The sequence below is a fragment of the Podarcis pityusensis genome, assembly GCF_964106645.2.
Source record: "Podarcis pityusensis genome assembly, chromosome: 5".
Lineage (NCBI taxonomy): Eukaryota > Metazoa > Chordata > Lepidosauria > Squamata > Lacertidae > Podarcis > Podarcis pityusensis.
The window spans coordinates 68,624,385-68,652,072 of NC_138032.1; the positions used below are offsets into that span (position 1 = coordinate 68,624,385).

A 27,688-nucleotide genomic window follows, 5' to 3' on the forward strand; every position below is an offset into this window, starting at 1 on the left:
CCATAGCAGACTTCCTCAGCCTTGTGTCTTCCAGATTTTTGGATTACTACTCCCATCATCCCTCACCATCAAGCTATGCTGGCTGGTGCTGATGAATTATCAAGTCCAAAACATCTGGATAGTACCAGGATGGGAAAGGCTGCTTAATGGAGATGTTGATTGTCTGTCTGCCATGCAATACTGTTGATTATTAGGCAGCTATTTAAAGGTACAGAAAGTCTAGCAGGAAAAATAAGTAAATATTGCTTTCAGAGATTCAAGGATGCAATTTCAGAACCCATAGGTGCATTTCCACTCACTGTACTGCTTGCTTCAAGACAACTGAGTTACTTTCACAGCGTCGAACAAACTATTTTCTAAGCCAACATCAACTTTTAAATAAAAGCATCACACAGCTCTCTTTGTCTCTGAGGCCTCTGTCTTTTTAGACCAAAAGAATTGTGCCTTGCTCTTTACCAGTTGCTGGTTTCTCTCATGAAGCACAACAAAATTCAAGCTCCATCTAATGGCTTCCACCGTGTTTCCCTGTTGACCTACCTCTTCTCGGAATATATGCAATAATTACTTATGGAGCTTCAAATCATATTTTGCTGAGGAGGGATGCCTATGATGCCATGTAGCAGCAAATCAGCCCTAATGCTCTTAACCTTTAAAGTCACCCCCCCCACCAGTATTTTGCCGCGTGGGGGGCTGCTCCCGACCAATTCCGGGTCCTGCCGTCATCACCCACCTCCCCGGAGCAGAACCGCGGGGGTCGCCGCAGCCGCAGCCGCCGGGGCGCCTCTGGAACTACACGCCCCAGAATGCAGCGCGGGGGCGTCAGGAGGCGGTGGGCGGGGCGTGGAAGTCTATTAGTAGAAGCGGAAACAAAAGACCCTTCGATTGGGAGCGGAGAGGCACCTCGGCCTCGGCCTTAACACGCCCCGTGAGAGCCCGGCCCCCTCCTGGAGCAGCCAACGCCGTCGCCGCCTCCTCCTCCTCTCTCTTCCCCCCTCTCGCAGCTTCCCCAGACCGGCCCGCCCGCATCCCCGGCTCCCCATGGCGCTGAAACGGATACAGAAGGTGAGAGCACCCGAGTGGGCCGGGCCGGGCTGGGCTGCTGGCCGTCCGTTGGGAACTGGGTGAGCTTCGAGCCGCCCGGGCCTCGGGGGGTTAGTAATAGACAGGCGAGGAGCGCGCTTTGGGGCTGAGGGGATGCGCAGGTCTCGCGAGGGGCCGGAGGAGGTGGGGGGAGTGATGGCTGAGGGGGGGATGTGGGCCTATATGGAGGGGCTTAAGGGCGGGGGGGGGGCTCGGTTGAGACCACCCTCCGCCCCCTTTTTTTAAATATAGAAGATGGCATGTATATTTTCACGGACACCTTCAGGGAAGCCGTAAGGGTCCCGTCTTATTTCTGCAATGGTTTAGGCAAGCGCTTGGGGGTCACTGAAAAATCCTTCGTTAAGCTGACAGCCCCCCCCCCCATAGGCAAGCCTTATATATTCGCGTTTGTACCAATACAATGGTATAGCAGCTTTTTTTTCCTGGACTGTACCACTTCGGATGGGAGGGAGGCAGAGGGGTACAGCGTGTGCTTATTACCTACCCTCCGCACACAACACACACGCATCACATCAGAACAGGAAAACAAGGGTTACCGTATCTAGTTAGGCCATCGAAATGCTTTAGCATCCAGGATTGCTCTTTGCATTTGCGTTTATGTCATGGTCATAATCAGCCGCCTTGTGCCACCAGTTAGTGGAAAGGTGAGATATAAATTCAACAAATAATAATAAATCCCCAGGAGAACATTTGCACATACAGAGGCTTCCAATCCACCAGCAATCTGAATTAATGTAGCCCAGGAACAAGAAGTAAGGTCTTAGTGAATTGTCTTATTCCAGGCTGCCAAGTGTGGAAATGGGTGCAAAAGAATGCTTGGGGAAATGCATACTGAGACGTCATTATGTTGCTCCACAGGCATGGAATAGATTTTTGTGTGTGTGTGGCTGGGATAGTTTGAGAAGTTCATTCTGCAGCTTCTCCCCACACCATGGTCAGCATTTGGGAAATTGGGCCAATGCTGGCAAGGGGAGTTCAGTGCGAGTTCTTCCAGCCATGTTCTGGACTTCTTCCATTACAAAGCAGGAATAAGTATTGATGCAGTAGTTAGCATGCAGCTAGAACAGTATGATATTTAAACCTCACTAGTTCACATTCAAGCCAATTGTCCTGGAAGGTTTGGAGGACTCACACCAGTGAGGAAACTAGATAAGAACTCAATTGTCTCCAAAACAACAAGAAGCTCCAGATTTCACCCAAACATAACTAAGTTCAGTGCCACCTACTGAGTAGACCATATAACGACACAATCCACACATTAATTAAAAATGTGTTAAGTGGGTGGGCTCCTGCTCTACCATTTAGCTTGTAGCTTTGTTGAAACACTAATCCTTAGTAGCAATTGGGAGTGTACATGGATACCGTGCTGGCAATGCTTTCTGGTTGATGTAATGAGGGCAGAGAGAGACTTGTGGCTTGGGATAGGAGGGTGTAATTTTGTGTATTCCCCTAAAATGGATGGGGACAGATGGCAGTTCCCATCATCCTGACCATACTGGCTGGGACTGATGAGAGTTGGGAGTCTAACATAATCTCCACCTCTTGCCCCCAAATATTAGGGGTCTAAAACCTGCCTCACTGAAAGAGCATTCTGTGGTCCATTTGCTTTGAAATGTCCCTGTGTTCTACCTTTTCCCTTGGTAGTCATCATTGCTGCTAATGCCATTTATGGAGGGAGGATTTCTTGTTTCTAACTTGTTTTCCACATGAATGATATGCTTCAGTACTTGCTAATAGTCTAAAAAAAGAAAGGGATATTCAAATGTTGTCCTCGTCAAGTGAATGTTAATAGTGAAAAGCTAGGGAAGGTGAAGGACTGAGAAACTGAAGGTTTGCCAAAAAGGAGGCAAGCTCTATAGATGTTACAGCTATCAGTAATTGGTGTCACTTAACACAGTTTCTTTGTGAATGTAGATAAGGGGAACTACTTAACACCATTTCTGAAATTGTGTTCAATGTGCAAGAAGAATTGACATCTCTGACTCATTGTCTACCCAAGGTGATGTCTCATTGCAACAGACGCAGTCAGTTGACTTTTGGGAGATTCTCTTTGACAGGAGATCTAGGACAGGAAAAAGTACTTTGTCATACATTGCATAGCTAATTTATGGAATTCACTGCCATAAGATGTGCTGATGACCACCAACTTAGATAGCCATACGTTTGACTCTAATCTCTTTTGACAGCTATCAATGCCACCTAGTTATGAAGGCTATATGCTGTTTCTAGGATCAAATGTAATAGGCCTCTGAATAAGAGTTGCTGGGGAACAACAGTGGGAGAGGCCTTTTGCCCTGTTTGTGGGCATCCTACAGGCTTCTAGCTGGCCACTGTGGGAAACAGGATAGGGCTTGGCTTGATCCAGCAGGGCTGTTTTTATAACTCTTCAGCTTTACTTTGTTGTTCTGGGAGCAGCTTACTGCTTAGGGCATTTTACAAATGTGCCAAGGCTGCAATCCTAACTACATTTACTTGGAAGTAAGCCCCACTGAAATCAGGACTCACTTCAAAGATACAATTGTTAGGAATGGGCATTTAGAATACTTTGGGTATAGGAAATATTCCCTTGCAGACGTTCTTAATGCATAGAGCAGGAGTTCCCAAACTGTGGTCTGCAGACGAGCTTCATTCAGGTAGTCTGCAGCATGTCTGTAAAAATACAATTTAAACTTGTACAACAACATCTGGCACAACGCACTACAATTGCTATGATAGGCAGGAAAAAAAGTAAGTGGTTCACCAAGACCTTCAACAATTTTCAAGTAGTCCATGGGAGAAAAGTTTTGAACCACTGGCATAGAGAGTGAAATAGGTATTTTTAATTCAGTTGCACATTTTAACAAGGTATGAGCAGAACTACCTGAGTAAATTTTGGATGCTGGTATGATTTCTACAGTTCACCTATATTGAGGGGTGCTGTGTCTACTAGCTTCATTGCCTTTCAGACTCTCCCTTAAGAGATTTGTGGTACACTTTAAAGACCCACAGTCCAACCAAGGTAAATACCAACCAACACTGGATTGAGGGGCATCCATCATGTGTGTCTAGCACAGATGGAGTAGCTCTTATTCCAAGGCATCTGATCAACAAAGGAATAGTAGTATTTCCACCCTATGCTGGATTTGAAATGTTCATCACAAGGGAGGCAAACACCACCCTTTGCTTCCCTGTATTCTGGAATGAGCCTGGATAGTTTTAGTCAGTATCATAAGATTATTCATGATTGGTCTGTAGTATTCTCTTCTGTTGTATTCTCAGCACTTTTCCCATCTTGGTCAGCTGAACTTTAGGGCCTTAGACAGAAGTCCTTGTCATTGTAAGATACTTTCTCTTGTTACACTTCTGATAGATTTGTATTTGACCAATAACTGATGACACTTGATCAGTCAAACTTCAATCCTACTACCTGGTCAGTGACAAGGAGCAAACTATATGTGACTGCAACTCTCCATTATAATTTCAGTGATAGGCTATGGCTGTCATTTTTTACACAACCTCAGGGTAAGTCTAACTGAGACTTAATTCTGAGTACTATGCATAGGACTGTGCTGCAAGACTATCTTAGTTACCCAAGCTTTTAATTAAAAGCAAATTCTTTTACTATAATATAAAGGGTTTTATAAAATAGTATGCTGCATTTTGATATTTGACATGTTGTTGTTGTTGTAATGCTGGTTGTAAATAGCCCTGAGGCCTTTTCATAGTGGAAAAGTAGAGTAGGAATCTTACAAGCATGTATTTAAATGGATTTGTATTAAAAGTTGCATCTTTTAATCTGCTTCGCTGTTGGCCTTATGCCTTTTACGCTATTAAGCTAGATTAGAGAGTTTGGTTAATGTATTGGTTCTTAAACTGTGGTCTGGGAAGTGTGAGTAGTTCCTTGTGCTTCTTTAGTTGTCCTTCAAAATACCAGAATAGAATAAGATTTTGGAAGCTTTCTTTGAAATGGCCTCTCTGCTGAAGAGGCAACTCTTTTAAATTAATACCGTATATATTTAAAGTTCAATTTCCATTTTGAATATGCATCACCCACATTCTTTGGTAAGCATCTACTCCTGCCATTTTCTTGTCCCTCTGTTTTTCTAGTTGTATTCTTTGGGGTGGGTACCTATCAGTTTTTGCCTATGTTGCTCTCTAAGGCACCGTGTGTGCTAATAGCATAGTCAAAATAATAATGAATACAGTTGTAGCTTAAGACAAGGTTGCTTTTTGAGTAGTGCAGGTACCTGAAGAGGATGCTTCAGCAAAACTACCATTGTGTGCCTTGCTTGCCCCCCAATTGCATGCAGAACTTCACTGCATTGTGTGACCAGAAATATAGTTAAGTTTCAGTTTGAAAGCTTTTCATTTATCTCCCCATGACATAGCTAGAAGGTAAGAAAATGTGGTGGTCTGTGAAGAACAAGCATATTCTGAATGGTGTTCTTCAGTACAGCAAAGGAACCACCAGCTAGCTTCTTTAGTGCTGAAATCAACAAGATGGATAATATAAAAATCTTGCACAGTCTGCAGCTTGAATGACAAATGGCGGGGCAAATCATTGCTGTTCACTCTGTTGCTTGTAAGACCATGGCAGCTACCGCAGTGTCAGCAATGTTAAATAAATAAGTGTCCTGCTAAAGCAGGAAGGGAGATGACTGGAATAGATAGTGGATGACATCATCAGGTCCAAAAATGGGCCCCTTTCTGCCTCTCATCAGCCAGCATCCCCAGTGGTGAGGGAGCTGCTGCAACACTTCTCCTTTATTCACCATGGTGTAAGGTGAGAAGTCCCATGTTGCAGATCTTCTTTTTCCAGGTCTGGCCCACTTTCAGAAGGACTGACTATGGCATGGGCAGGTTGTTGCAGGGTAAGCTTCTCACCTGTGGACCAGGACCAGCCATTTACCTAAGCAGTAGAGGAAGGCTCAGTGATTCACTGGCTCCGGGTAACAGAAGAACCTACTCTGAAAACACTGTTGCTAAGCATCATCTTGACTTCCATTCTTTTCTCACCCCCAAAGCCCTCCTAAACAGGCAGGGCAAGTGACTGCAAGCCAGACTCCCAAGTGATAAAATACTAATGAGGAATGCAGTAAATCTGGCTGTAAAAGAGCAGTGATTTAGACAAAGGTTGTAAAATTGGGGGGGGGGGAGACATTTGGAGAGCTATTGTCGATGCAGCTGCCCTTCAGGGTTACGGAATCTTACACTTTCCGGGACAGAATCTTACAAGGCAACACAAGCATCCCTACTAATTGTAGATGACGTTATGCTTTAACACTTGCAGTAAGGCTGACATGCTGCTATCATAAATGGCAAATGTGGCTTGTGTTCAGCCTCCAATGCTTAACTATGGTTATGTTCTAGAGCTGGAAGTAATATAATAATTAGCGCACTTCACCCTCCACCCAGCTGTCAGCTGGTGCTTGAGAAGCTTTGCAAAACAAAATACACTCGGTACCCTCTGCGCCTACATAAACTAATAACAAATTAAAACACACTTTTACAAGCGATGGGAAGGGGAGCTATACCAAAGAGTAATTTGACAGTGAATCCCTAAAAGCATGTGGGGAATGATTTATATCTGAAGGTACGTTCCACGTTAAGGTGCCTGTCAACTTAAAATGAAGTGGTAGGATTTCTGAAAGTGGGAGGTGTCTCAGCACAGCCATAAGGATAACGGTTGGAATATCAGGAGGGGTTGGAATATCTGCTTGATAACCAAAAAAGCAGGCTTATGTTCTCTTATCTGCTGCCTTAAAGGCAGCCATCATAAGGAATTTGCGGTAAGTTTAATAGAAATACATTTGTCTTGAACCAGTGCTTTCTATCTTCCACAAAGCCTTTCCCTATCTGATGAGGAATGCCAATGTGAAAGGTATAGAACCTCTTCTGCAGTGCAGAGGATACCAGAACCATGTTTTAGGGCGCCCTTTCAGAAAGGCATTGGCCAATCCAGTTGGCCTCACCATCAAATTGTACGTGCAGAAAATTCCTTTTTAACAAGAGGCTTAAGAGAAACTGAGCACCGTGGTTGTCAAAGTATGGGCCACATTTGCAAGGGCAGCGTACGATAAGCAAACATGTAAGTTGTGTGAATTATATAGCCAAACAAAATGACTTTGAATGATTGCATACAAGTCAGAATAATACCTGGGTTTCTAAATAAAGCACATGGCTTTTAAAAACAAGGTGGTTGGAAAAAATGTATAGATTCATGTTAAGTCTGGATTGAAGTGTTTAACAAGTGCAGAATCTAATAGTTCCAAATTCCATCTTGTGAAGTTACTGGAACCAAGTTAAATAATGACTTACACCAGTGTTGGTTGTAAATATTTTTAATTAAGAAGGGAAGAGATGTAGCAGGGAGATGTAGCCAGTTGAGATGTCACGGACAGTGTATTGGATTTGGGCTGAGGAGAGCCAGGTTCAAATCTTTGCTCAGCTGTTCACTAGGCAGCCTTAGGCAAGCCACTGAGTCTTGGTCTAAAAAGGTGGTGGTGAGGGTAAAATTAGATAACTATTTATATACTCTCCTGGGTTCCTTGGAGGAACAGTGACATACAATTTTAAAGTATAACTGTGGCTCCTCGAATGTCTCACTGTCAAAGAGATGTCCATTCACAATTTGTTTTTACGTTCTATGGGGAAACTTTGTAGAATTCTGGTGTAACAAAACTGCCAAATAAACAGCTCCTAGTCATGGAGACTAAACTGAAAAACATAATGCTAAAATACTAAAGGATCTCATAATCAGAGGGTAAGAAAGGACAACTCAAAAAGTTCAAATATCGAGAAGTTTTTCAAGCCATGGTAAAAAAAAAAAAATGCTGGAAGTGAATGATTTTGAGTAATATGTAAAACAGCTGAACATGACTAACAAGTGTGGTTTGGCATCTGCTTCATTTTAAAAAAACACAATGCATATTATGGTTATTCACCAAACCTCTGCAGATTAGCAGCTGCCCTCTGGCACTTGTTACTGAAAATATATATGCAACTCTGTTCAACATGTTCCATCTCAGAGTTATAAAAACAATTAATCTTGGAGGAGTTCTGTATTTTAAAAATAGCTGGGGGCATTATAGAGTACATGGAGCTCAAGTCCCTGCTGAGATTAATATTTCTACTAATGTACACGTCTTAACGTGAAGTGCCTGCTGAGAGGTAAAGCTGCAAAGTTATGCTGAACGTTAATCTTTCATATTGTGTTTTGTGTGAGATTGCATTATAGTAAGTTTTTATGTTTAATGAGTATTGTCAGAATACTTTCAAAAATTGTATTATAGGTTTCTATCTCAGATAGCCCTGTATGAGGTCCTTTTCCAGAAATAGGTTTTCTGTCATAAAAGCACAGCTTTAATACTAATTTGATCCACCTAGTGATATATGGTGTATTCAAGAAAGTCATTATTTAGAAGAGTGAGCTAATATGTGAGAGAAGGTGTGCTGATAATTTGATAGGACCCTGTGCAACTGGCAGCTGGTGACTGACTTGATGAGGAAATGAAGTAGACTTGTCAGCAAACGAATGCACTAGATAGAGCAGGGCATTGTAATCAGCATGATGGCCTACAGTGGTTGGACTCCCAACTCCCATCAGCCTCTGCAAGCATGGCCACGAGTCAGGAATGATAGGACTTGTTGTGACTATAAATTGGAAGCTCCTGTGTGGAACCAATGCAGACCGAAAGCAGCACAGCTTGCGTTTGGCACCAAATTTAAACAATGCCCAATGGAAGTCAAGCTTACAAAGGAACAATCAAGAGCGCACTTTTAAACTCTCAGTTGGTGCTTTCCAGCTGTGGCTTTTACCTTGCCCATGCCGGATGCCATATGACATCCAGATTGGGAGGCCTAGCAAGGCTAATGCCCTCTAACTTAACGTGCTTCTGGCAGTTGTATTCTAGACTGGTTTCTCCTTCCTGTGTAACATAGGTAAAGAGTGTATGAAACCAGGATCTTGGATTTAGACCAGCTAGCTTAATTGATTTTAGAATGCAGGTCTTCATGGAAGCCTACTGCTTGCCCAGTTAAATAAACTATTACTGATGTCGCTATTGCAGAGTCTTGAGGGCCAAAGATGATTTGATGTTAAATACATGAATACATTGAACAAGTATGTGTTTTCCTATGACAACATCCCTAGGGGCCCCAATCACAATCAGAACTGCAGGGATTACTGGTTTAACTACACGCATACTGTGATTTGATTGAAAAATCTCTTGCCTGCCCAAGATCCTGTTAGCCATGGAAGTAATGCTTTCCACTGCCACCAATGGTAGCTTTCCTCCTAAAGTTAATAGCAGTTTAAGGGGCATGTCAGAGGGGAGCATTGAACCCTGTCTCTGCATGCCCTAGTCCTGCTTCCCCCCTGCTTGTGGCTGTTGTTAAAATATAAGCTACACATTAAATACACCAAAATATACTGGAAAAGTGTGTGAAAAGGGTACATCCCATGGATTCCATGCATCATTCTTACACATGGATGAATTGTTCATGCCGATTAATAACAACATTAAGCTTTTCTATAACATCCCTCAAGTAGTCAAAGCACTTTGCTTTGACTAATATTTTCCATAGGTCTGTATCTGGTCAGAGAGGAAGGTGTAGTTTGTTCATGAGTGTCCATTGGCTGGGAATTTGATGTGTTGAATTTACATTGGAGGTTTGGGGGAGTGGCAAGGAAAATGATTGAAAAGTAAGGAACTATAACATTATTGAAGCAGAATCTGTCTAAACAATTTGCAGCCCGGCAGTACCATATATGTTCTCAATCCCATCTCCCTACCTTGGGTACACTGGAAGTATTTTGTGGTGTAATTTGAAAAAGCGCTGTTGTGTTTTCTCAACTGTACTGAAGTGCCAAGTTGTTCAGTAAACCTCTGGGAACTTTGGAGAGGTTATTAGGGTGCTAATTTTAAACTCTGCAGGCTCTATTTGTGGTTGGCAACTCAGTGAATCATTCACACAGCTCATCTGCAGAACCACTGTCTAGGACTCGGTGGGCAGTACACATTCACATTTCTATTACAACTTCTCTTGTTGAAAATGCTACAGCAGAGAAGATGCTTTGGCCATAAGTAGTTATTTCCTTTCTGCTGGAAAGAAGAAAGGAATTAATTTGCTCGTAGCTCAAATTTTACTCAGAAATACTTCTTTAAAAATTTCATTCTAGCTATTCTTATCAGGATTATGGGGGAATATTTGAATCCATGAAATATTTCTGGAAAGTATATTTGCAAATAATTATTCATGCTGGAAGTCACTTATTATAGGGAAATGCATTTGATTCTTAGGTGTGAAATAGTCCTGATTTTCTTTCTTAGGACCCACCACTGGGTATGTCATTTGCAACACAAAATCCCATCCTTGTGACACAAAACCATCACAAAACTTTGGCATAGGTTTTGAGGTTTACAGATAACACAGATGATGACATAAGAAGAACCCAGCTTGATACGGCCAAAGGCCCATCTAGTCTATTATCCTTTTCTCATGGTTGCCAGTCAGAGATGCCTATGGGAAGCCCCTAAGCAGCACCTAAGTGCAGGATCACTCTCCCTGCTTGTGATTCCCAACAACTGGCATTCAGAGGCATTCTGTACAACATGGAGATTGAGAGCCTCATCCTCCATGAATTTGTCTAATTCTCTTTTAAAGCCATCCAAGGTGATGTCCATCACTTCAGCTTGTAGGAGCAAAATAGCCATTACTTGTTTTCAGGGCACTGCAGAGAGGGCTCCTTGCTTGTGTCAGACAGACCGACTCCAGTGTCAGATAAGAGGATTCTGAGCAGGAATTATAGCTAACCCAGGCACAAGTAGCAGCACTAACATGGTGACAAAACAAACACCACTGCTGTCATTTTTATCAAAAGTGTGTGCATGGGGAGATAGAAACTGAAGCCCTTGGTGATGAGAATTCAGCTGAAAGTGTTACACCATTTCCTCCAAAGAAAGCATCCAGTTTGGATTCAAATGTGGGTCAAGAAGACAGCTGTAGTATGGGCAAGGGAGCAAAGAAGTGATAGGTATAGACTTAGACCAATTTTTAAATACTGTTTTTCATATTGTGAGTGGTTAGAAGCAGGCAAGGACCAGAACACACTCATATGCAAGAATGATCCTACTCATGATAAGTCATCTAAATCAGCTGCTGTGTCATTCTTTTAAAAAAACAGACTCTCAAGCATTATGAAACTAGACAAACTCATCCTCCGTCTGTGAAAGCATAAGAAGATCTCACCAGTGCTCTTCTATGAATGTATATAACAAAATTACCTGGTGATTTGTTAAGCAGAGAACATCTTTTCAATGTGGCTTATTTCTTCATTGTGAACCACTCAATGGCTTTGAAAGCATAATTGAAACAGGAGTCATGATAAAGAAAAATAAACAAATACCACTTTGCAGCGTTAGGCCACAATTTCCCAGTGAATCCCCTGGTGATCATTTTGCAAGAGCACCTGAAACGTTGGAAAAACTGAATATCCAGTATAGAAAACCCCTTGGTTAGTTGGCATAAACAGATCATACAACCAATAGAATGGAATGTAGAGTTTGTCTTGTTAAGTTCCAGGATACTGTATCAGTGCTGATCTCAGTTCATTGGTTTGATTATGAGGTTGAATCCAAAGTTGTGCTTAGGTGCCAAGGCAGGTTTCAACAATTTAAATAACTTACAGTCACAAAAATAGGGTGGGTTCCAACAATATACATCTGAGGAGTCAAAGGCCAGGGGAAAGAGGTGTGTCTTCAACATTTGCAGAAAGCTTTATACTGGAGTTGTCAGATGCACCTCAGTGGAGAGGGAGGCATATGGACCTAGACAATGCTTCTGAGGGGGCTTGAACTACAAAGAGGCCTTCTTCTGCTGATCTTAACACCAGAGAGTGTCTTAAGGGAAGGACATGGTCTTTCCTCCATTTGGGGCCTAAATTTAGGGCTTTAAACAATAATGTGAGCACTTTGAATTTGGCCCAGAAACAAACTGGCAGCCAACACAGCTGTTTTAAAACAGGGGTTATGTGATACCTAAATCTGGCTGCTGCATTTTGGACCAGTTGAAGTTTGAGTCTTCTTCAAGGAACGACCACAGAGAGAGTGCATTACAGTAGTTCAGTCTGGAAGATACCTGAACATGGAGTACAGTAAGCAAGTCATTCCTCTCCGAAAGGAGCCGTAGCTGGCGATCTGGTTGGAGTTAAAAAAAAGCACTCCTAGCCATCAAGACTACCTGAGCATCCATTGGCAGTGTTGAATTCAGGAGTATTTGCGATGCTGCACTCCAGGGGAGTGCAGGCCTGGCCAGAATAGGCTGTCTCCCCACCTCCCGGACGTGAGAACTTGGGACACACAACACTTCGGTCTTCTCAGGATTCCACTTCAGTTTATTGTCCCATATACAGCTTATCAACCACCTCTCCCGCTTCAGATGGAACACAGAGACAGAGCTGAGCGTCGTCTGCATATTGTTGGCACTTCATTCAAAATCTGATGACAACTCCCAGCAGCTTTGCCTAGACGTAGCATGGGTGACACAAGACAGCTCTCGTCATACAAAACCGTCTTCCGTGGCTACAATCTGGAAAGGTTCCTGGGGCAACTTTGCAGGGTGCTTAAGGGACAAGATGGCTCAGATGTTTGGATAGTTTTGAGTGCCACAGTTAGAGCACGTCCAATCAAGGCATCCAGAGCCTTGTCTCTTCCATTTGTACTGGATCAGCTTGGATTATTGCAGCCTGAGGATCTGAGCAAGCTGCTTGAAGAAGTGCAGCTAACCGCCTGCCCCCTTGAGCTTTGCCTGCCTTGGCTTCTTAAAGCTAACCATAGAGAGTTGATTGGGTGGGTCTTAGGGGTGATGAATGATTCCCTGGAAAAGGGGCAAGTACCATCTGGCCTTAAGGAGGGAACATGACAACCCCCCAGAGGAGAAGACAAATACAGCACATAAAACCTATAAAACGATTAAAAGAGGGTGAACCCTTGTCCTCAACCTGTCCTAAAGATGCAACCCAAAGAGGGGGGAAAGTGCTTTGGTATCACCCCTTCAGGGCAGCTTGCACTGGCACCAGTGCAAGGTGTGATGGTTTGGGGCCCTGAGCAGCTGCAGGCACTCAGGCAGGTGGTAGAAAGCCTCAACAAGGCCTTATCCTCCCAGAACAATAGCCTCTTGGAACCAGCTGCTTCTGTAGGGAGCCTGCTGGCAGACTCTGTGCCTCTCCCTAACTCTGCTAGCTGCCTCCTTTCCGCTCGCATCTCTAAGCTCATGAAACATCACAGGAGCTATTTCCTTGAATAGGCATTTTGATTCTCAAAATCCATTACTTTCCCTCATGACAAATTGTTCATGCCCATCGGCTACTCAAAAATAAATGGTTAATTTCAATGTACAAATCAGTCTTCGGCTGAAAAGTGCTTCTGAGTGTATATTAACTGTTAAGCCCAATGCAGAAAAAAATTATGAGTTTATTCAGGTTCCGATTAGAATTGGCCAGTTGCCTTTGTATATAGTCTTGTTTTCAAGTTCGTGTACCATTATGAATGAGCACTATTTTTCTATAATTATATAAAGGAGCAATTTCTCCTAGCAGTGTATTAGTCAAAATTTACATCTTCACTGTTTAGCATTACATTTTCCCACAATCTGTGTGGTATCCTACTCAGAGGAGGCCCATTGAAATCAATGGTTTATCCACAGCTAAAGTCTACGAGCCTACTTTAAGTAGAACTTAGTAGGATACCACCTTTTGTCTGTTAGGCTAAAAATAGTTTTGTTGTTACTTGGTGCAACCTTTATGTACCTGCTCTTCTGAAAAGGGTCACAACAAAAATGTTTAACAAACCCTTTTTTCAAATTTACTGTTCGTGATGTTAAATGGAAAATGATACGATCCATCAGTTTTTATTTATAGTTTCTGTACTCACCTTGATGCAAACTAGTTTCCTCTTTGCTATGTCCCAATATGGCAGCAGCTGGGAATTATTTTTTTAATTAACAGAACCCATTTAAAGAGCTGTACCGCCAGTAGTTAAAGCCTTTCTTGCCTGAAAGGCAGTGCTAAATTTGGAACCAAAAGTCATGACTAGAGTTTATAAGATGAGCATAATTTGTAACAAACAGCATCAAGACTGAGTTTCAGGCAGTTCTATAATTACAAAAGATAACAGCGCTGTCATCGCCAGCAACATTAGTGAATAGTTATTTAAACTATTTTAAAGGTTTCCCAACCCCCTAATTCTCCCTTCCTCCCCTTCTAGTCAGATTCAGTTCAAAAGGCAGTACATTTGCTATCACAAGGCACATTCAGCAATTACAGTGAACGAAAGTTAAGTATTTCTGTTGATTTAAACTAGAGACTATCATTGGAATAAAAGAAAATAAAGTACTCAGCTTTGGCTATATCATACCCAGTTTGTAAAAGCTTCCCTGTTTGGTCACCTGGGAATGATGCTTAATTACCATAGGTGAGCAGGACATGTATAAGCCTGACAAAATTTGCACTTCTCTCATACTTATTTAAATTATTTTGAAGAATCCTGTTTTTCCAAATGGCAGCCAGAAAAACATCAGTTTGCCCTTCTCCAAACAATCTTGGGGAAACTATTGGCTCTGTTATCTGAATATAGTAGCCGGCGTGTTACTCTCACATAATAATTTCCTTGACCTTCAGAAAAGAGCTCTCACCTATCTACTTGCAACTAATTTTATTCAGAGAAACGAGTTGCATGCCAGTCCACTGAGGTCATTCGAGTGTACACTTGTCCGAATAAACCAATGGCAAAATCTTTTGGAAGTGCAGTTCCCTTTTTAATCTAAGTGGCTCAGGTTTCACTGAGAGGGGAGAACAAGTTATATGTGCAAAGCCAGATATTACCAGTTCGAGAGAGGATCCACTAGTGTCAGATTTCCAAGCACCATGAGTCATGAACATTGAAGCCAGCAAGCTCTTAAACAAAGCAGGAGAACTCGAGGCAGAGGAAGACATCTTTACAGTTTCCAGCTTCAGATGAAACCAAACATCCCTAAAATTGTTCACTTCTCTAAAAACTTAACTGTACTTGGTTGAAGCCCAGAAACATCTCAATTATTCAGGGGTGGCAAGATTCTTTTCACCTACTGGAGCTCAATACCTGTGCAAGCAATGCTACGAAAAGCTTCCACTCCTATGGGGTTCTCTGCTCCAAATCCTGCATTATACCATTAGTTATTCAGCAGAGTCCCATGTGAGTCCTACATATGCCAGTGAGTCCAATGCAAACAGTTCCAGGATACTGTTACCACTCCCATCCATGCCTTCTATATGCTCTGGTTGAATGAATATTCCCAGAAGAAATGTTCATGTGAATAATCCTGAACGGTGATTTTTCCTCAAGCATAGCTGGAAATCTATTTTGTACCAATAAGGATGAACCCCTGGATGGCATGCTGTTATGTTTGCTCACCTTCCTGCTGCTCATCAACCGCTGGTTGGTGAACCACATATCCAAACCAACTATTTTGCATGCCACCAGTAACTCATTTGCAGTGGGTGAGCAAAATGTCCAGAGCAGTATTCTGGAGAATTGAAGTCAGCTGCAACATCCCTATGAATGGCACCTTCAAAAATGATGTGCAGAGAATTCAGCTAATTGAAAATTGCCCATCTAAGTGATCAGCAAGTAACATTGAGAACTTAAAAACCTAAAGTGATGAGGCTAAATGTACTCAAGAAACTGCCTCTTCCCTATATTCCACTGAGAACACAAAAACCTGATTGGTGCTCTTTTGAATATCTATGAGGGCAGACATTTGCCAATGGCCCTAACTAGGTTGGGGTGAGGAATCTTTTTCAATCCAAACACTGAATTCCTTGTGGAAGCAAAAGTGAGCAGAGCAGTTAATTTGACTCTCGTAGCCGATCCTTCATACAGTAGGCTACATTTGAGCTGTGCAAAAATGAGGTTTCTGCAGATGCGCACACATGCAAGCAAGCAAGCAAGCAAACAAACAAACACACACACACACACACACACACACCCCAAACTTCTTTATCTAGGCTAGCAAGATGCAGTTAAAGGACATACTCCAACTAGGGAAAAGTACCTGTGGGTGCAATGGAGGACCAGAGAGAGATGTGGCCAGAGGAGAGGGTGTGCGCTCAGATATAGGTGCCTGGAGGTTTGCATTTGGCCTCTGGGCCTGAGGTTCCCCATGTTTGTGCTAGACCAGGGCTCATCAGTGTGGTGCCCTCCAGATGTTGCTGGACAACAGCTGCCATCATCATTGATCATGGTGCCTGGTGCTGATGGTAGTTAGAAGGGCACCCACATTAGACCTCAACAGACATGGTTAGTGAGGAGAGAGCTGAACCACAGTGTTTCAAGCATCATTTGGTAAATCGCAATTAAGCAGAAGTTTGAAAGGGGAAATTCATATTGTGGAAAAGAAATGTAGGTTATTGTTTGGGCTATGAAATGGAATGATACATTACACACAGAGAAGGAACCCCCAGAACAGCACATGGAGGAAGAAGAGGAGGGATCATTCTGTCTGGCATTCGGCACCATTTATTGCAAGCCATTCTGGGAATCTTTTTGGCTGAATAGCAGAATAAAAATGCTTTAATAACGATGCATTGTGTGTTCCTGTTTGCAAGTCACAGACTAGATCAAGCTACAATATTGTGGTCAACTTGAGTTTCAAGTCCACTTACCAATGTCCTACATCAGGTTTTTCCTATTTGAGAACTAAAATATTGTGGAATGCATACTTTCTTGTTGAATAGCATGTTAATGGAAATGAAGTGTAAATTATATGCAGTAAAGTATGGTGATCAGCTGCCTAATTTAATTGTAGCGCTTAATTCTGAATTGGTTGTCATTGTATTTGGAAAACTCTGTCTTCATTGAAATTTTTCTTTCCTTTTTGTTGTAAATTGTGGGAGCACTTGATCAAACCTAAAGAGGATCCACATTTGGATAATTAATCTTGGGTTTGTTTAAGTAACATTGCAAATGTTTTCATGTTTCCTGTAGGAGCTAAGTGATCTGCAACGTGACCCACCTGCACACTGTTCAGCAGGACCTGTTGGAGATGACTGTAAGATCTTTATAGTTGATGGCAAGATACTTTTGCCTATTTTGTTATGCTTAAACACTTAATAAAGTGAATAATATTTTGTGTTTTTCAGTGTTCCATTGGCAAGCAACAATTATGGGACCTGTAAGTATGCAATTTATACATAACTGATCTTCTGATTCCTCTTCTGTAATAAGCTTTAATGGATTTCTGTATTCTAGACAATAGATGTCAATGTTTTCTAGATCGTAGAATCATTTGTGAAGAGGAAATAGACTGTGATTATTTGTGAACTAGAGATGTACTTTATACACAACGAGAGAGACACTATCACACTTTATACACGTTGGCCAACATAGGGAATTAAAAAATAAACTCCAGAGCTGGGCTGGAGATTAAGCCATTCAAGAAGTCTGAGCCAAGATACTGTTTGCTTTTAAAGCCAGAATCATGTTTTTCATATAAGAGATAAGTGCAAAGACTGTAATAAATAGGACCAACAGATGGGACTGCAGAGACCTATGGTAGTGGAGAGCTATGTGAAATAACAAGTGAGCTAACAAAGATGGGTTCAAGGACCACTGGTGTTTTTATTTGTGATCAGTCTACTACTAGGTTTATAACCAGCTGTGGCAGAGTAATCCCTATTTCAGAATTCCCTAATTCACATTCCTGTACTATGAAGTCATACATTGTTTTACATAAATGTACTACTTTCCCAGTCCATCAGCTGCCTTCAGACAAGTGTTCTTTTAGTAAAGCAAAGGCATGCAGAAATTGTGCATAAAAATCAATTTATAAAATCAGACTGATGAAAGGTTATTTTAGTTATGGAATACATATAACCACATATTATAGATTGTATTTCTATTGCTAAGCAAGAAACAGCTCTGTTTTTTCTCAACACTGAAAAGCTTTTGATAAAATTGAAAGGTCTTTCCTAGTTCAAACTTTTGAACACCTTCTGTTTTGGAGAAATATCTATGACATGAATGCAAGTTATATACAGAAATCTGAAAGCAAAAGTCTATATAAATGAGACTGCTTCAAAAATACTCAGTTTTTCACACAGAGCTAGAAATGATTATCCTCTAGCCCCACTCGTATTTGTATTGACAACAGAGCCATTTGCAATCAAAATGCATATAAGACAATTAGGGGGGTAAAAATTAATGAGTAGGATACAGAATAGAGTTGGTACATAATCACATAGTATCATAACATTGGTTATATTTTAATAGCAAGGCTTATAATTATGGCTTATAGAAATAATTAATTTGCCCTTTTTATATTCCTTTGTAGCAAGAAGTACAGTATATTTCTAATCATTATAACCTTTCTCTTTCAAGTTTCAGCTTGATTACAGTTTATTTTGATTAAGCTTGTATTTTATTGTATTATCTTCAACACAAAAATGGTATTGATATCATGATAGGTCAAATATGAACAAATAGAGCCATACCTGGATAGGAATTACATAGGCATGTTTTCAAAACCTAATTTGCTAATTAATATATACTTTCTGGTATGTGCCTTCATAATAAAATGGGCTGTTATTCCTATTTGCTTTTAAAAACCTCATGTTAAAAAGATGCATATAGTCAGAAATTTGTGTGTGGTCTAAGGTGTGCAGAGAAGGAAGTGGCCTAAAAACAATATATTGAGGAGTTGTTTTTTTAAGTGATACAATTGTTTCTCTATGGTTAAAAGTGAGTTCATCTCTCTCTCTCTCTCTCTCTCTCTCTCTCTCTCTGACACACACACACACACACACACACATATATTCCTCAGTAATTTGAGCTGCATCCTCCTGATCAAAAGGAAGTGGGGAAAGATACGTACTTTAAATCTGCCCCTCAAATGTGCATCATATTGTGGTATTCTTCAGTTTCTATGTATTCAATGCTCTGCCTTTTGAACTTCATTAACTTGTTTTTCTCAGGTAGGGGGGATTTCTGCAAAATATACTTTGAAACCTCTTCTGGGTTATGCTTCTATACACACTAGATCTGAGCCTGCAAACACTTTCTTTAAAAAAAAAAAAAAAAGAATGAGCAGAATTTGCAAAAATTCCATGATGACCTAATACTACATTTTAGTTTTTGCATCATGCCCTGAATGGTGTGGGTTCCTGTAACATAGAGTGTGGCGGCCACAGATTATGTCTGTTGAAGAAGAGGAGGACTAAGGCTTTGAACTTGGGCAAAGTGTACTAGGGAGACACTGGTGAAGAATGAAAGCATTACCTTGTTAATTTGCTTGTTTTCCAGCCTGATAGTGCATATCAAGGGGGAGTCTTTTTTCTCACAGTACATTTTCCAACAGACTACCCATTCAAACCACCAAAGGTAATCTTTTAAATGTGATATGTGCTTTTCAGAATTAAGTGTAATGTGCAAATACAAATGAAAATTAAATGTAGCATTGTTTTGAGGCTAAATACATTGGAAGGATCAGTATAGAATAGCATAGATAACTAACTTATTGAAGCTAGAGAGAATTAAAGAGGGCCTAGCCAAGAGCTTTGTGAAACTCTTAAAATGAGTTATTTATTCCAGGAACTCTTTCCACACACAGCTTATTGGACCATGGAAGGTAAAAGGTAAAGTAACCATGATGCAGGAAATTCTGTGACGTGTACAAAGTGCACACTTGGTTTTTGCAGAATACCAATCTGGCCTATTGTTCTGTTAAAACACATTTCTAACCATGCTTGTGATTTTACTATTTTATTTTACTTTGGATGTAAATCACTTTGGGGCTTCTTTAGTTGGAAGTGATGTATAAATTTAATAAACCTAAACCTATTGGTCTCTACGCAGAGTTTCTCTGACATTATTGATCTTGGTATGTTTCCAACGAACCCCATTTTCCTCAAATGCATTTTTTAAAACTATTGGTCTCTAACTCCTTTAATAAGCAAATTGCTTTAATGCAGCTTTGCGCTATCCCATTGCTAATCTTAATTTTTGACATTCCTAAATTTGCTAGAATTGTATATATAAAGGTAAAATAGGAATTACTGCTTAAATCTGTTTAAGTGGTTGTATGTTTTCTGTGGAGCTTGCATTTAGGTGCTGCTAGATGAATTGGATCGTCATGTTCTACATAGCCCATAAGGCACTTTTTATATCATCTTACCCAGGGAACAGCTATAGCTAATACTCCTTGTGCATTCGTAACAGATTGTGTAACAGAACGTATCACTACTTGTGATCAAGCCAAGGTATTCGGCTTTTAGAGATGTCAGATGGAGAAATAAAATACAGAGTAAGAAAAGGACAGTGTGTGTGATTAGAACTCTGTAAAAATATGTAACCATTCTTCTGTTGCAGATTGCATTCACAACAAAAATATACCATCCAAACATAAATAGTAATGGGAGTATTTGTCTTGATATCCTGAGGTCACAGTGGTCACCTGCTCTGACTGTATCTAAAGGTAACTATTTGGAGAAATACTATGCCCAATTTAACGCCACCATCCCTGTTTCTGATTATGATTTATAGCTGAAAATGCATCTAGTTTAAAGGAAGGCATTATCTAGACCAGGGGTCTGCAACCTTTAAGACAAAAAGAGCCACTTGGACCCGTTTCCGAAGGGAAAAAAATCCTGGGAGCCACAAAACCATTGCGACATTTAAAACAAATATAACACTGTATATATTGTTTCTTACCTTAATGTCCGATCTGACAGCGGGCGGGAAGGTGACGTTGGGACGGTTGGTGACTAACGCACGCACCACCCCCATGCGACGTCACAGCCAGTACAGCGCCCGCCACAGTGGGGAGTGTCGGGGCGCACAATGCGCCGCCTCCCCTCGCTGTTATCCGCCCCGGAGCCGCGGCAAAGGTGTAAAAGAGCCACATGTGGCTCCGGAGCCACGGGTTGCAGACCCCTGATCTAGACAGAGGTGTTTGATCTTCAAAGTTTTCCACAGGATCTTATACCCAGATGCATTGGCTGTGTGACCATGTACATCATCTACTATTTTGGAAGACATATCGTTCAATAAAGTTTGAAAATCTGCATTACTATAAAGGAGAAAAACTTTGCATCTACCTCTTGACCTTTACTATCACATTCATGTCATAAACACTCTTTAACTTATCTTTTTTCTTTTTAATATAGTTCTTTTGTCCATATGCTCTTTACTTTGTGATCCTAATCCAGATGACCCTTTAGTACCAGATATTGCACAAATCTACAAGTCAGACAAGGAAAAGTAAGTATGGATATATTTTTTAAAAATCTGAATCAGTTGGTTTTTATATTCTTAGCCTCTCACCTCACTTACGATTTGACTACTCTGATAGGGTGATACGCAACAGAGGAGCTGCATTGATTTCAGCGGGTGTACTCTTGAATAGGACTCACGTTGGATATCACCCATAAGGTTTTTTTTAACATAAAAATGGATTTTTAAAAAAGCTTACAAACAATTGTACTACTTCAGAATGTTTACAGTGTTCCATTTTGACATCTTGCATACTTGGGCCACTAAGGACATAAATATAAAATTTTAAATTTGCATTCCTCAGTTTGAAGCAGCAGTTAGTCTGTAGAATTATTTAACTTGTATACCATGTCAGCCTTGTTCCTTCCTTTTTTCTGATGTATTACTTATCCTAAAGTTCACTGATCTGCCAGCTTGGCTTTAATGTTTGAGCCAATTTCTAGATAACAAACTGCTTTGCAAAGTTCTGGACACCCACCTTTGTGTCCCTACAAATGTTTGGAAGAGAACCTCATTGAACTTTTTGGGGTGTCATCAAACTGACCTTGTGTTCAGTCATATCATCTTTAGTCTGTGGTTCAGCATACTTCCCTTGCTTTGAGCTAGACTTTAAGCTAATTTAGACTAGCTAAGAGGTTCACTGTCTTTACCTGTGTGGCATCCTAGTTTGTGAGCAGATTGAGATGGTTGTTATTATAGGTGCTTGTTTGACAGGCTGTAAGTATCGTACTCAGCCTAATGAAGGTAACTAGGCTAATTCGTGTACACGTTTGATTCAGGAAGATGCCAACAATCCTTCACGTGTTGGATAATATTTGTTGTAATTCAGTTTGTAAACGTCTGTCTCTTAAATTGTAAGGTTGAGAAAGGGGAAAAGATGTTGAGGTGTAGCAATATGAAGGCATTGTAAAGGTTACAGATTGCCACTCCAAAGTCTGTACTTCGGAATTATCCCATGTTGTAATCTCTGTGCAGCCCTGTCTGTATCCTGCATAGTGGTGCTGCCCATTATCAGGTTACTGTCCATCAGTTGCAATTCATGTCTTGTAGTCAACTAAATCCAACTCAGAGTAGACCCATTGAAATTAATGAATCTAAATTAGTCATACCTATTAAATTCCATTAGCATTGGATAACATCACACATCACCATGTTCAGTCTGTGACTTTATCTGTACACAGCTTTTCAGCTGGACTAGCAAACTCTATTCAGCTTGTATCCTAAGCTCTGACGGACCAGGAAGGATGCAAATGTACACACTGATTGTGTGCAGACAGCCATGATATTATACAATGGAAGCAATAGGTGTGCATCATGGGGTTCTCTTGCCTTGGAAAATCATTAATTATTAGCTGCATTTCCAAATCACCCTTCCTTCCAAAGACTTCAGGATGATATACAAATAATAATAATATTAAAACACAAAATAGAAAATAATAAATAAGACATAACAGTAATCAACACACTTTAAAATACTGTATCTATAAAATGCAGAACCATTAAAATGCACCAAAACCATCTGCTACTCTTAGGTGTTAAGACTTTGCATCGTCCAAGACTGTTTTGCTTTCTGCTCAGCACCTGCTCTTTTGCCCAAGTGTGGGCATGGGTGCAACATATAACCGAATAAGATTGTTAAATAAGCCCTTGAATAAATTTGTTGGCAACACTGTGAATCCTAAGCTTGTGTGTTTTCACTTTTGTTTTCTTTTACAGATACAACAGACATGCAAGAGAATGGACACAGAAATATGCAATGTAAACTTTGAAGACTTTTTCATATATACCAGAGTACTGTAAATTCTAGGGTTTTTTCAAAATTAGAAGTAAATGGAGCACAGTTTACTGTTTCAGTGTACCATGAAGCCCTTTTTTGATTTTCACCCATATAAGTGTGTTTCTGGAACAAGGAAATAACTACGAAAATTAACCTGAAGACTGTGATGAGAGTATTTATCCTTTTTGTATGCTTTGCAAAAGACATTTATTATGTTTTTTAAAGATGCGTGGACATCTCTGTCTCCAGCCTACAAGATCCATAATGCAGTTGTAGAGCAACCAAATTATTTTTGCTGAAAAACTAGGTGTTACATGAGAGATATTCTGTGTGTCTTTGAGATGTCAGTCCTGTAAGTCTGTGTTTGAATTTCATTCTTTGTTAGTTCATTGTATAATTTGTATTTTTTTACTGTATAGACTATATTTTATTTACCATGCAAGTCAACTCACTTTAGACTTTCTGCACAGTATTGAAAAAAAAATACAACTGCTATTAAATGAGTGAACTATTCCTCCCCAGAGGAATGCTCTATAAACTGATAAACTTCTTAAAACAAACTTTGCACTCTAATTCTCAGTATACTGATTATGGAGAAACACTTGGTTTTGATTCTGTTGCATACTTAATTTTATTGCAATGTGAACTAATTGCACTACTCTGTAGAAAGAAATGTAACTAATTTTGTTCTATTCACAGCTGACTTTTTTATCCCATAAGGGCAGTATAATCTCTGACCTTTTAACAAAATTGACTTGAAGCTTTTCCATATAAATAAAATGTGTTTTTTACTACTTGTCTTGGCTGTTCTTTAACTCTTGCACATCCTTTACATGTGCTTGCTCTGAAAAGATCAAGTTATTGTTAAATGTGTGACTTGCTATTGGGAGGAATTGGCCTGTGTGTTTGAAATTGCTGTGAACTGATATTATGGTAGCTGTTGCATAACTTTACATGCAAATTCATTGTGTTGTGTATATGATCTAAGTTCTTGGATCTTGTACCCACTACAAAAACTTCTCTCTGATCTCCAAATCTTGCTTAAATTGATAACAACGAATGTTGAAATGTCACTGATGCTTCTTCTCTCCCTCACGTGTATAACAATATATTGATGTTATACTTCCACACACTAAGCTGATGCCTCTAAACCATTATATGTATACTTCACCTTGCATGTAAGGAGAAAAACAGCCTTAGGGACTTTACAAATAAGAGTGCTTTAATTTTTTAAAAAGTATGTTGCTTCTGAGGTAGTAAATGCTTATTGAATGCATTTATTTTGTGGCTGTAGCAATTCTAACTAAACACAACTTACTTGACTAGAAGGTTTTGCCACCATAGAGTCCTAGTGTTTGGCTACACCAAGGAACAATTAAACAAAAAGCTCACAACTGGAATAGGTAGAAATGTGGCAAGCATCCCAGTGGCTATTTTTTTGTATTACTGGACTTAAATTAAAAAAAAAACCTGTTCAGCATTTTAATCTTGAAACTCTTGGATAGTTCTGACAGCCTAGGCAATAAGTCTCTACTTATCGTAATGGTCACCTAGGCTTCAGTTGTTTACCTCAATCTGTATAATCGTAAGATGGAATCTTTCTGAAATAAGCACTGAAAAAAATTCATTGCATTCTGTAAGTGACTTTGCTTGCTGTGAAAAAAACAATTTCTACAAATAGCCAATAAGTGTTTCAATTTAGTATATGATTGCTTCAATGTACTTGAAAAAGGGGATGCCATAGCTTGAAAAGCAAAACTATTCACCACATTTTGACATGAATACTAAAAAATTACCCCTTGGTAAAATATTCTGATGGAGTGATTTCCCAAACTTTTTTGCCCCTATCTGTCTTAGATGTTTATGATAGGCTTGTCCCGGATTAAATAATTTATAGTCCTTTAATCCCTTACAATAAACTCTTGTGTAATTTGGTAGTTTGATTTGCATGCCTGTTAAGTGAAAGAACATTTAATCTTCTGCTTTGCTAAAATTATATGGAGGCTGGTTTGAAACTGTTTAGATGTTACTATGCTTTGAAGTATGCATCATACAAAAAGGAATTTACTTACCATAATGCAAAGTCTTCAGGCTGAGCAAAAGGTGCAGATCAGCAAGCCTCTTATTCTTGCTTCATAAGAGTTATTTGTGAACAAATGTGTTGAGCCCATACTTGTCTCTCTTCAGCGACATTTAAACCTGAAGTTCAGAGACTTATTTTACATACTGTCAGGCCAATCGTAGCGCCTTTAAGAAGACAAGAACTCCGTTCTCTTGGCTTTCTTTAAACCACAGCTTCTGAGGGTGTTAAGCATTCCCTCTTAAGTATTTTTGTATTTCCTGGTAAATGTTCTTTTGCTGTTTAAATGATCCATTGTGAAGGTTCCTTCCCCGCCCCGCTCCTTGTATCAAACATTTGCTCAGTCCTGGTGCTTCCATTATGGTGGCATAAATGTTGTCTGTGCTTCAGTCCCCTCCACCAAATACCAGTTTATACTGTACAATGCCTTAGCGAGGGCACTAACTGAGCCATCTCATTCTCTGTATATTCCTCACTTGGCACTATTGGCATGACTAAAGCAAAGGATCTCTGTATCACTGAAATTCTTGAAGTGTAATCTTTAGTCATTCTAGTTGTTAAATAAGGCGTACTTTCTAGCTACTTCTGATGTGGTATTTTTTCTGCCTAAAGATGTCAGCTGAGGCTTGAATGAAAATAAAGATTTGATTTGAAATCTGAGTGTGTCAAGTTTTATTCTTACCTTCACCCTTTTGAGTGAGAAAAGGAGTGGTAGCACTTTAAACTTGCAAGTGACAGTTGTCTGGTGGAGGGTAGGTGTGGTTTTGCTATCCAAGCTGTTAGAGGAGGCTCCAAGTTCTTTTGGAGCCGTGTACTAGAGTGCTGGCAAAACAAAACATTACTGAAAGTGCCAGGTTCTAAATATGTAAGATGTGACTCAATAGCTGTGTTGAACTCTCTTGTATTCCCATGGTTCTTTCCTTAAGGGTATAGCTTGTTCTCACAGAAGCAAACCAGGACATAGCTGTCAACATTGCCCCTTATTTAAGGGAAATTCCCTTATTCCGAATAGGATTCCTCGCAAGAAAAGGGAAAAGTTGGCAGCTATGAACCAGGAGCGTGTCACCTAAGGCGGAAACAGCTTAATATATTGGATGCAATTATCTTAAAGTAATGAAGACTTCCTGTTACATGCTTGTGGAATTGGGATTAAAGCCTTTCCTACTATATAAGAACACTACTAGTTTAATGTGAAAGTGCATGTGTAGCCAGCATTAATAATGCTGTTGTGCAAATCTATGGTGCAGCCATATTTGGAGTACTGTGCCCAGTTCTGGTCACCTCAGCTCAAAAGGGATATTGTAGAGTTGGAAAAAATTAGAAAAGGGCAACCAAAGTGATCAAGGGATAGAGCGATTCCACTGCAAAGAAAGGTTGCAACATTTGGGACATTTTAGTGTAGAGAAAAGGAGAGCGAGTGGCGACATGATAGAAGCTTATAAAATTATGCACGGCATGGAGAATTATTTTTCTCCCTCGGAACACTTGAACTCGTGGACATCCAAGGAAGGGAAATGCTGGAAGATTTAGGACAGATTTTTTTTTAAAGTACTTATTCACACACAGCATAGTCAAACAATGGAACTTGCTCCCTCAGGAGGAGGCAGTGATGGCCACCAACTTGCAGGGCTTTAGAAACTGGTTAGGCCAATTCAATCAATACCAGTCACTGGAAACCACTGGAGGGGGAGAATGGGCCATTGTGCTCATGTTCTGCTTGCTAGATTCCCAGACATCTGGCTGGTCACTGTGAGAACAGCTTGCTGGACTAAATAGGCCATTGGCCTGATCCAGCAGGCTCTTACATTCTTATGCAAAGAATAGCTTTGAACCACCCTGATCTTTTCTAAAAACTGCCTGAGACCGCTGGGTATAGGGTGGAATATAAATTCAATAATGTTGTTTAGTCGTTTAGTCGTGTCCGACTCTTCGTGACCCCATGGACCAGAGCACGCCAGGCACTCCTGTCTTCCACTGCCTCCCGCAGTTTGGTCAAACTCATGCTGGTAGCTTCGAGAACACTGTCCAACCATCTCGTCCTCTGCCGTCCCCTTCTCCTTGTGCCCTCCATCTTTCCCAACATCAGGGTCTTTTCCAGGGAGTCTTCTCTTCTCATGAGGTGGCCAAAAGTATTGGAGCCTCAGCTTCACAATCTGTCCTTCCAATGAGCACTCAGGACTGGTTTCCTTAAGAATGGATAGGTTTGATCTTCTTGCAGTCCATGGGACTCTCAAGAGTCTCCTCCAGCACCATAATTCAAAAGCATCAATTCTTCGGCGATCAGCCTTCTTTAAGGTCCAGCTCTCGCTTCCATACATCACTACTGGGAAAACCATAGCTTTAACTATACCTTTGTTGGCAAGGTGATGTCTCTGCTTTTTAAGATGCTGTCTAGGTTTGTCATTGCTTTCCTCCCAAGCAGCAGGCGTCTTTTAATTCCGTGACTGC

The 27,688-nt window shown here is 40.5% G+C and overlaps 1 protein-coding gene across 2 annotated transcripts; it reads left to right on the forward strand.

Annotated features, from left to right (window-relative positions):
• Positions 1-839: 839 nt before the first annotated feature.
• Positions 840-25,895, forward strand: UBE2D1 (ubiquitin conjugating enzyme E2 D1). 2 transcript variants are annotated; one of them, XM_081004797.1, is made up of 7 exons: positions 841-1,062; positions 17,103-17,166; positions 17,258-17,289; positions 19,416-19,493; positions 20,481-20,586; positions 21,278-21,371; positions 23,100-25,895. In XM_081004797.1, the coding sequence occupies exons 1-7, from the start codon at positions 1,039-1,041 to the stop codon at positions 23,143-23,145; spliced, it is 444 nt and encodes a 147-aa protein (XP_080860923.1). In that variant the 5' UTR covers positions 841-1,038; the 3' UTR covers positions 23,146-25,895. The 2 variants fall into 2 exon arrangements, with proteins under 2 accessions (XP_080860924.1, XP_080860923.1); XM_081004798.1 differs by lacking the exon at positions 17,103-17,166 and having other exon boundaries at positions 840-1,062.
• The last annotated feature ends 1,793 nt before the right edge of the window (positions 25,896-27,688 follow it).

What these genes read in the sequence shown, in the direction of transcription:
- UBE2D1 (XM_081004797.1), top strand. Translation starts at nt 1,039, where the DNA reads ATGGCGCTGAAACGGATACAGAAG. An exon ending in CGCTGAAACGGATACAGAAG is followed by an intron (nt 1,063 to 17,102) that starts GTGAGAGCACCC and finishes TGTTTCCTGTAG; the next exon opens with GAGCTAAGTGATCTGCAACG. An exon ending in AGGACCTGTTGGAGATGACT is followed by an intron (nt 17,167 to 17,257) that starts GTAAGATCTTTA and finishes TGTGTTTTTCAG; the next exon opens with TGTTCCATTGGCAAGCAACA.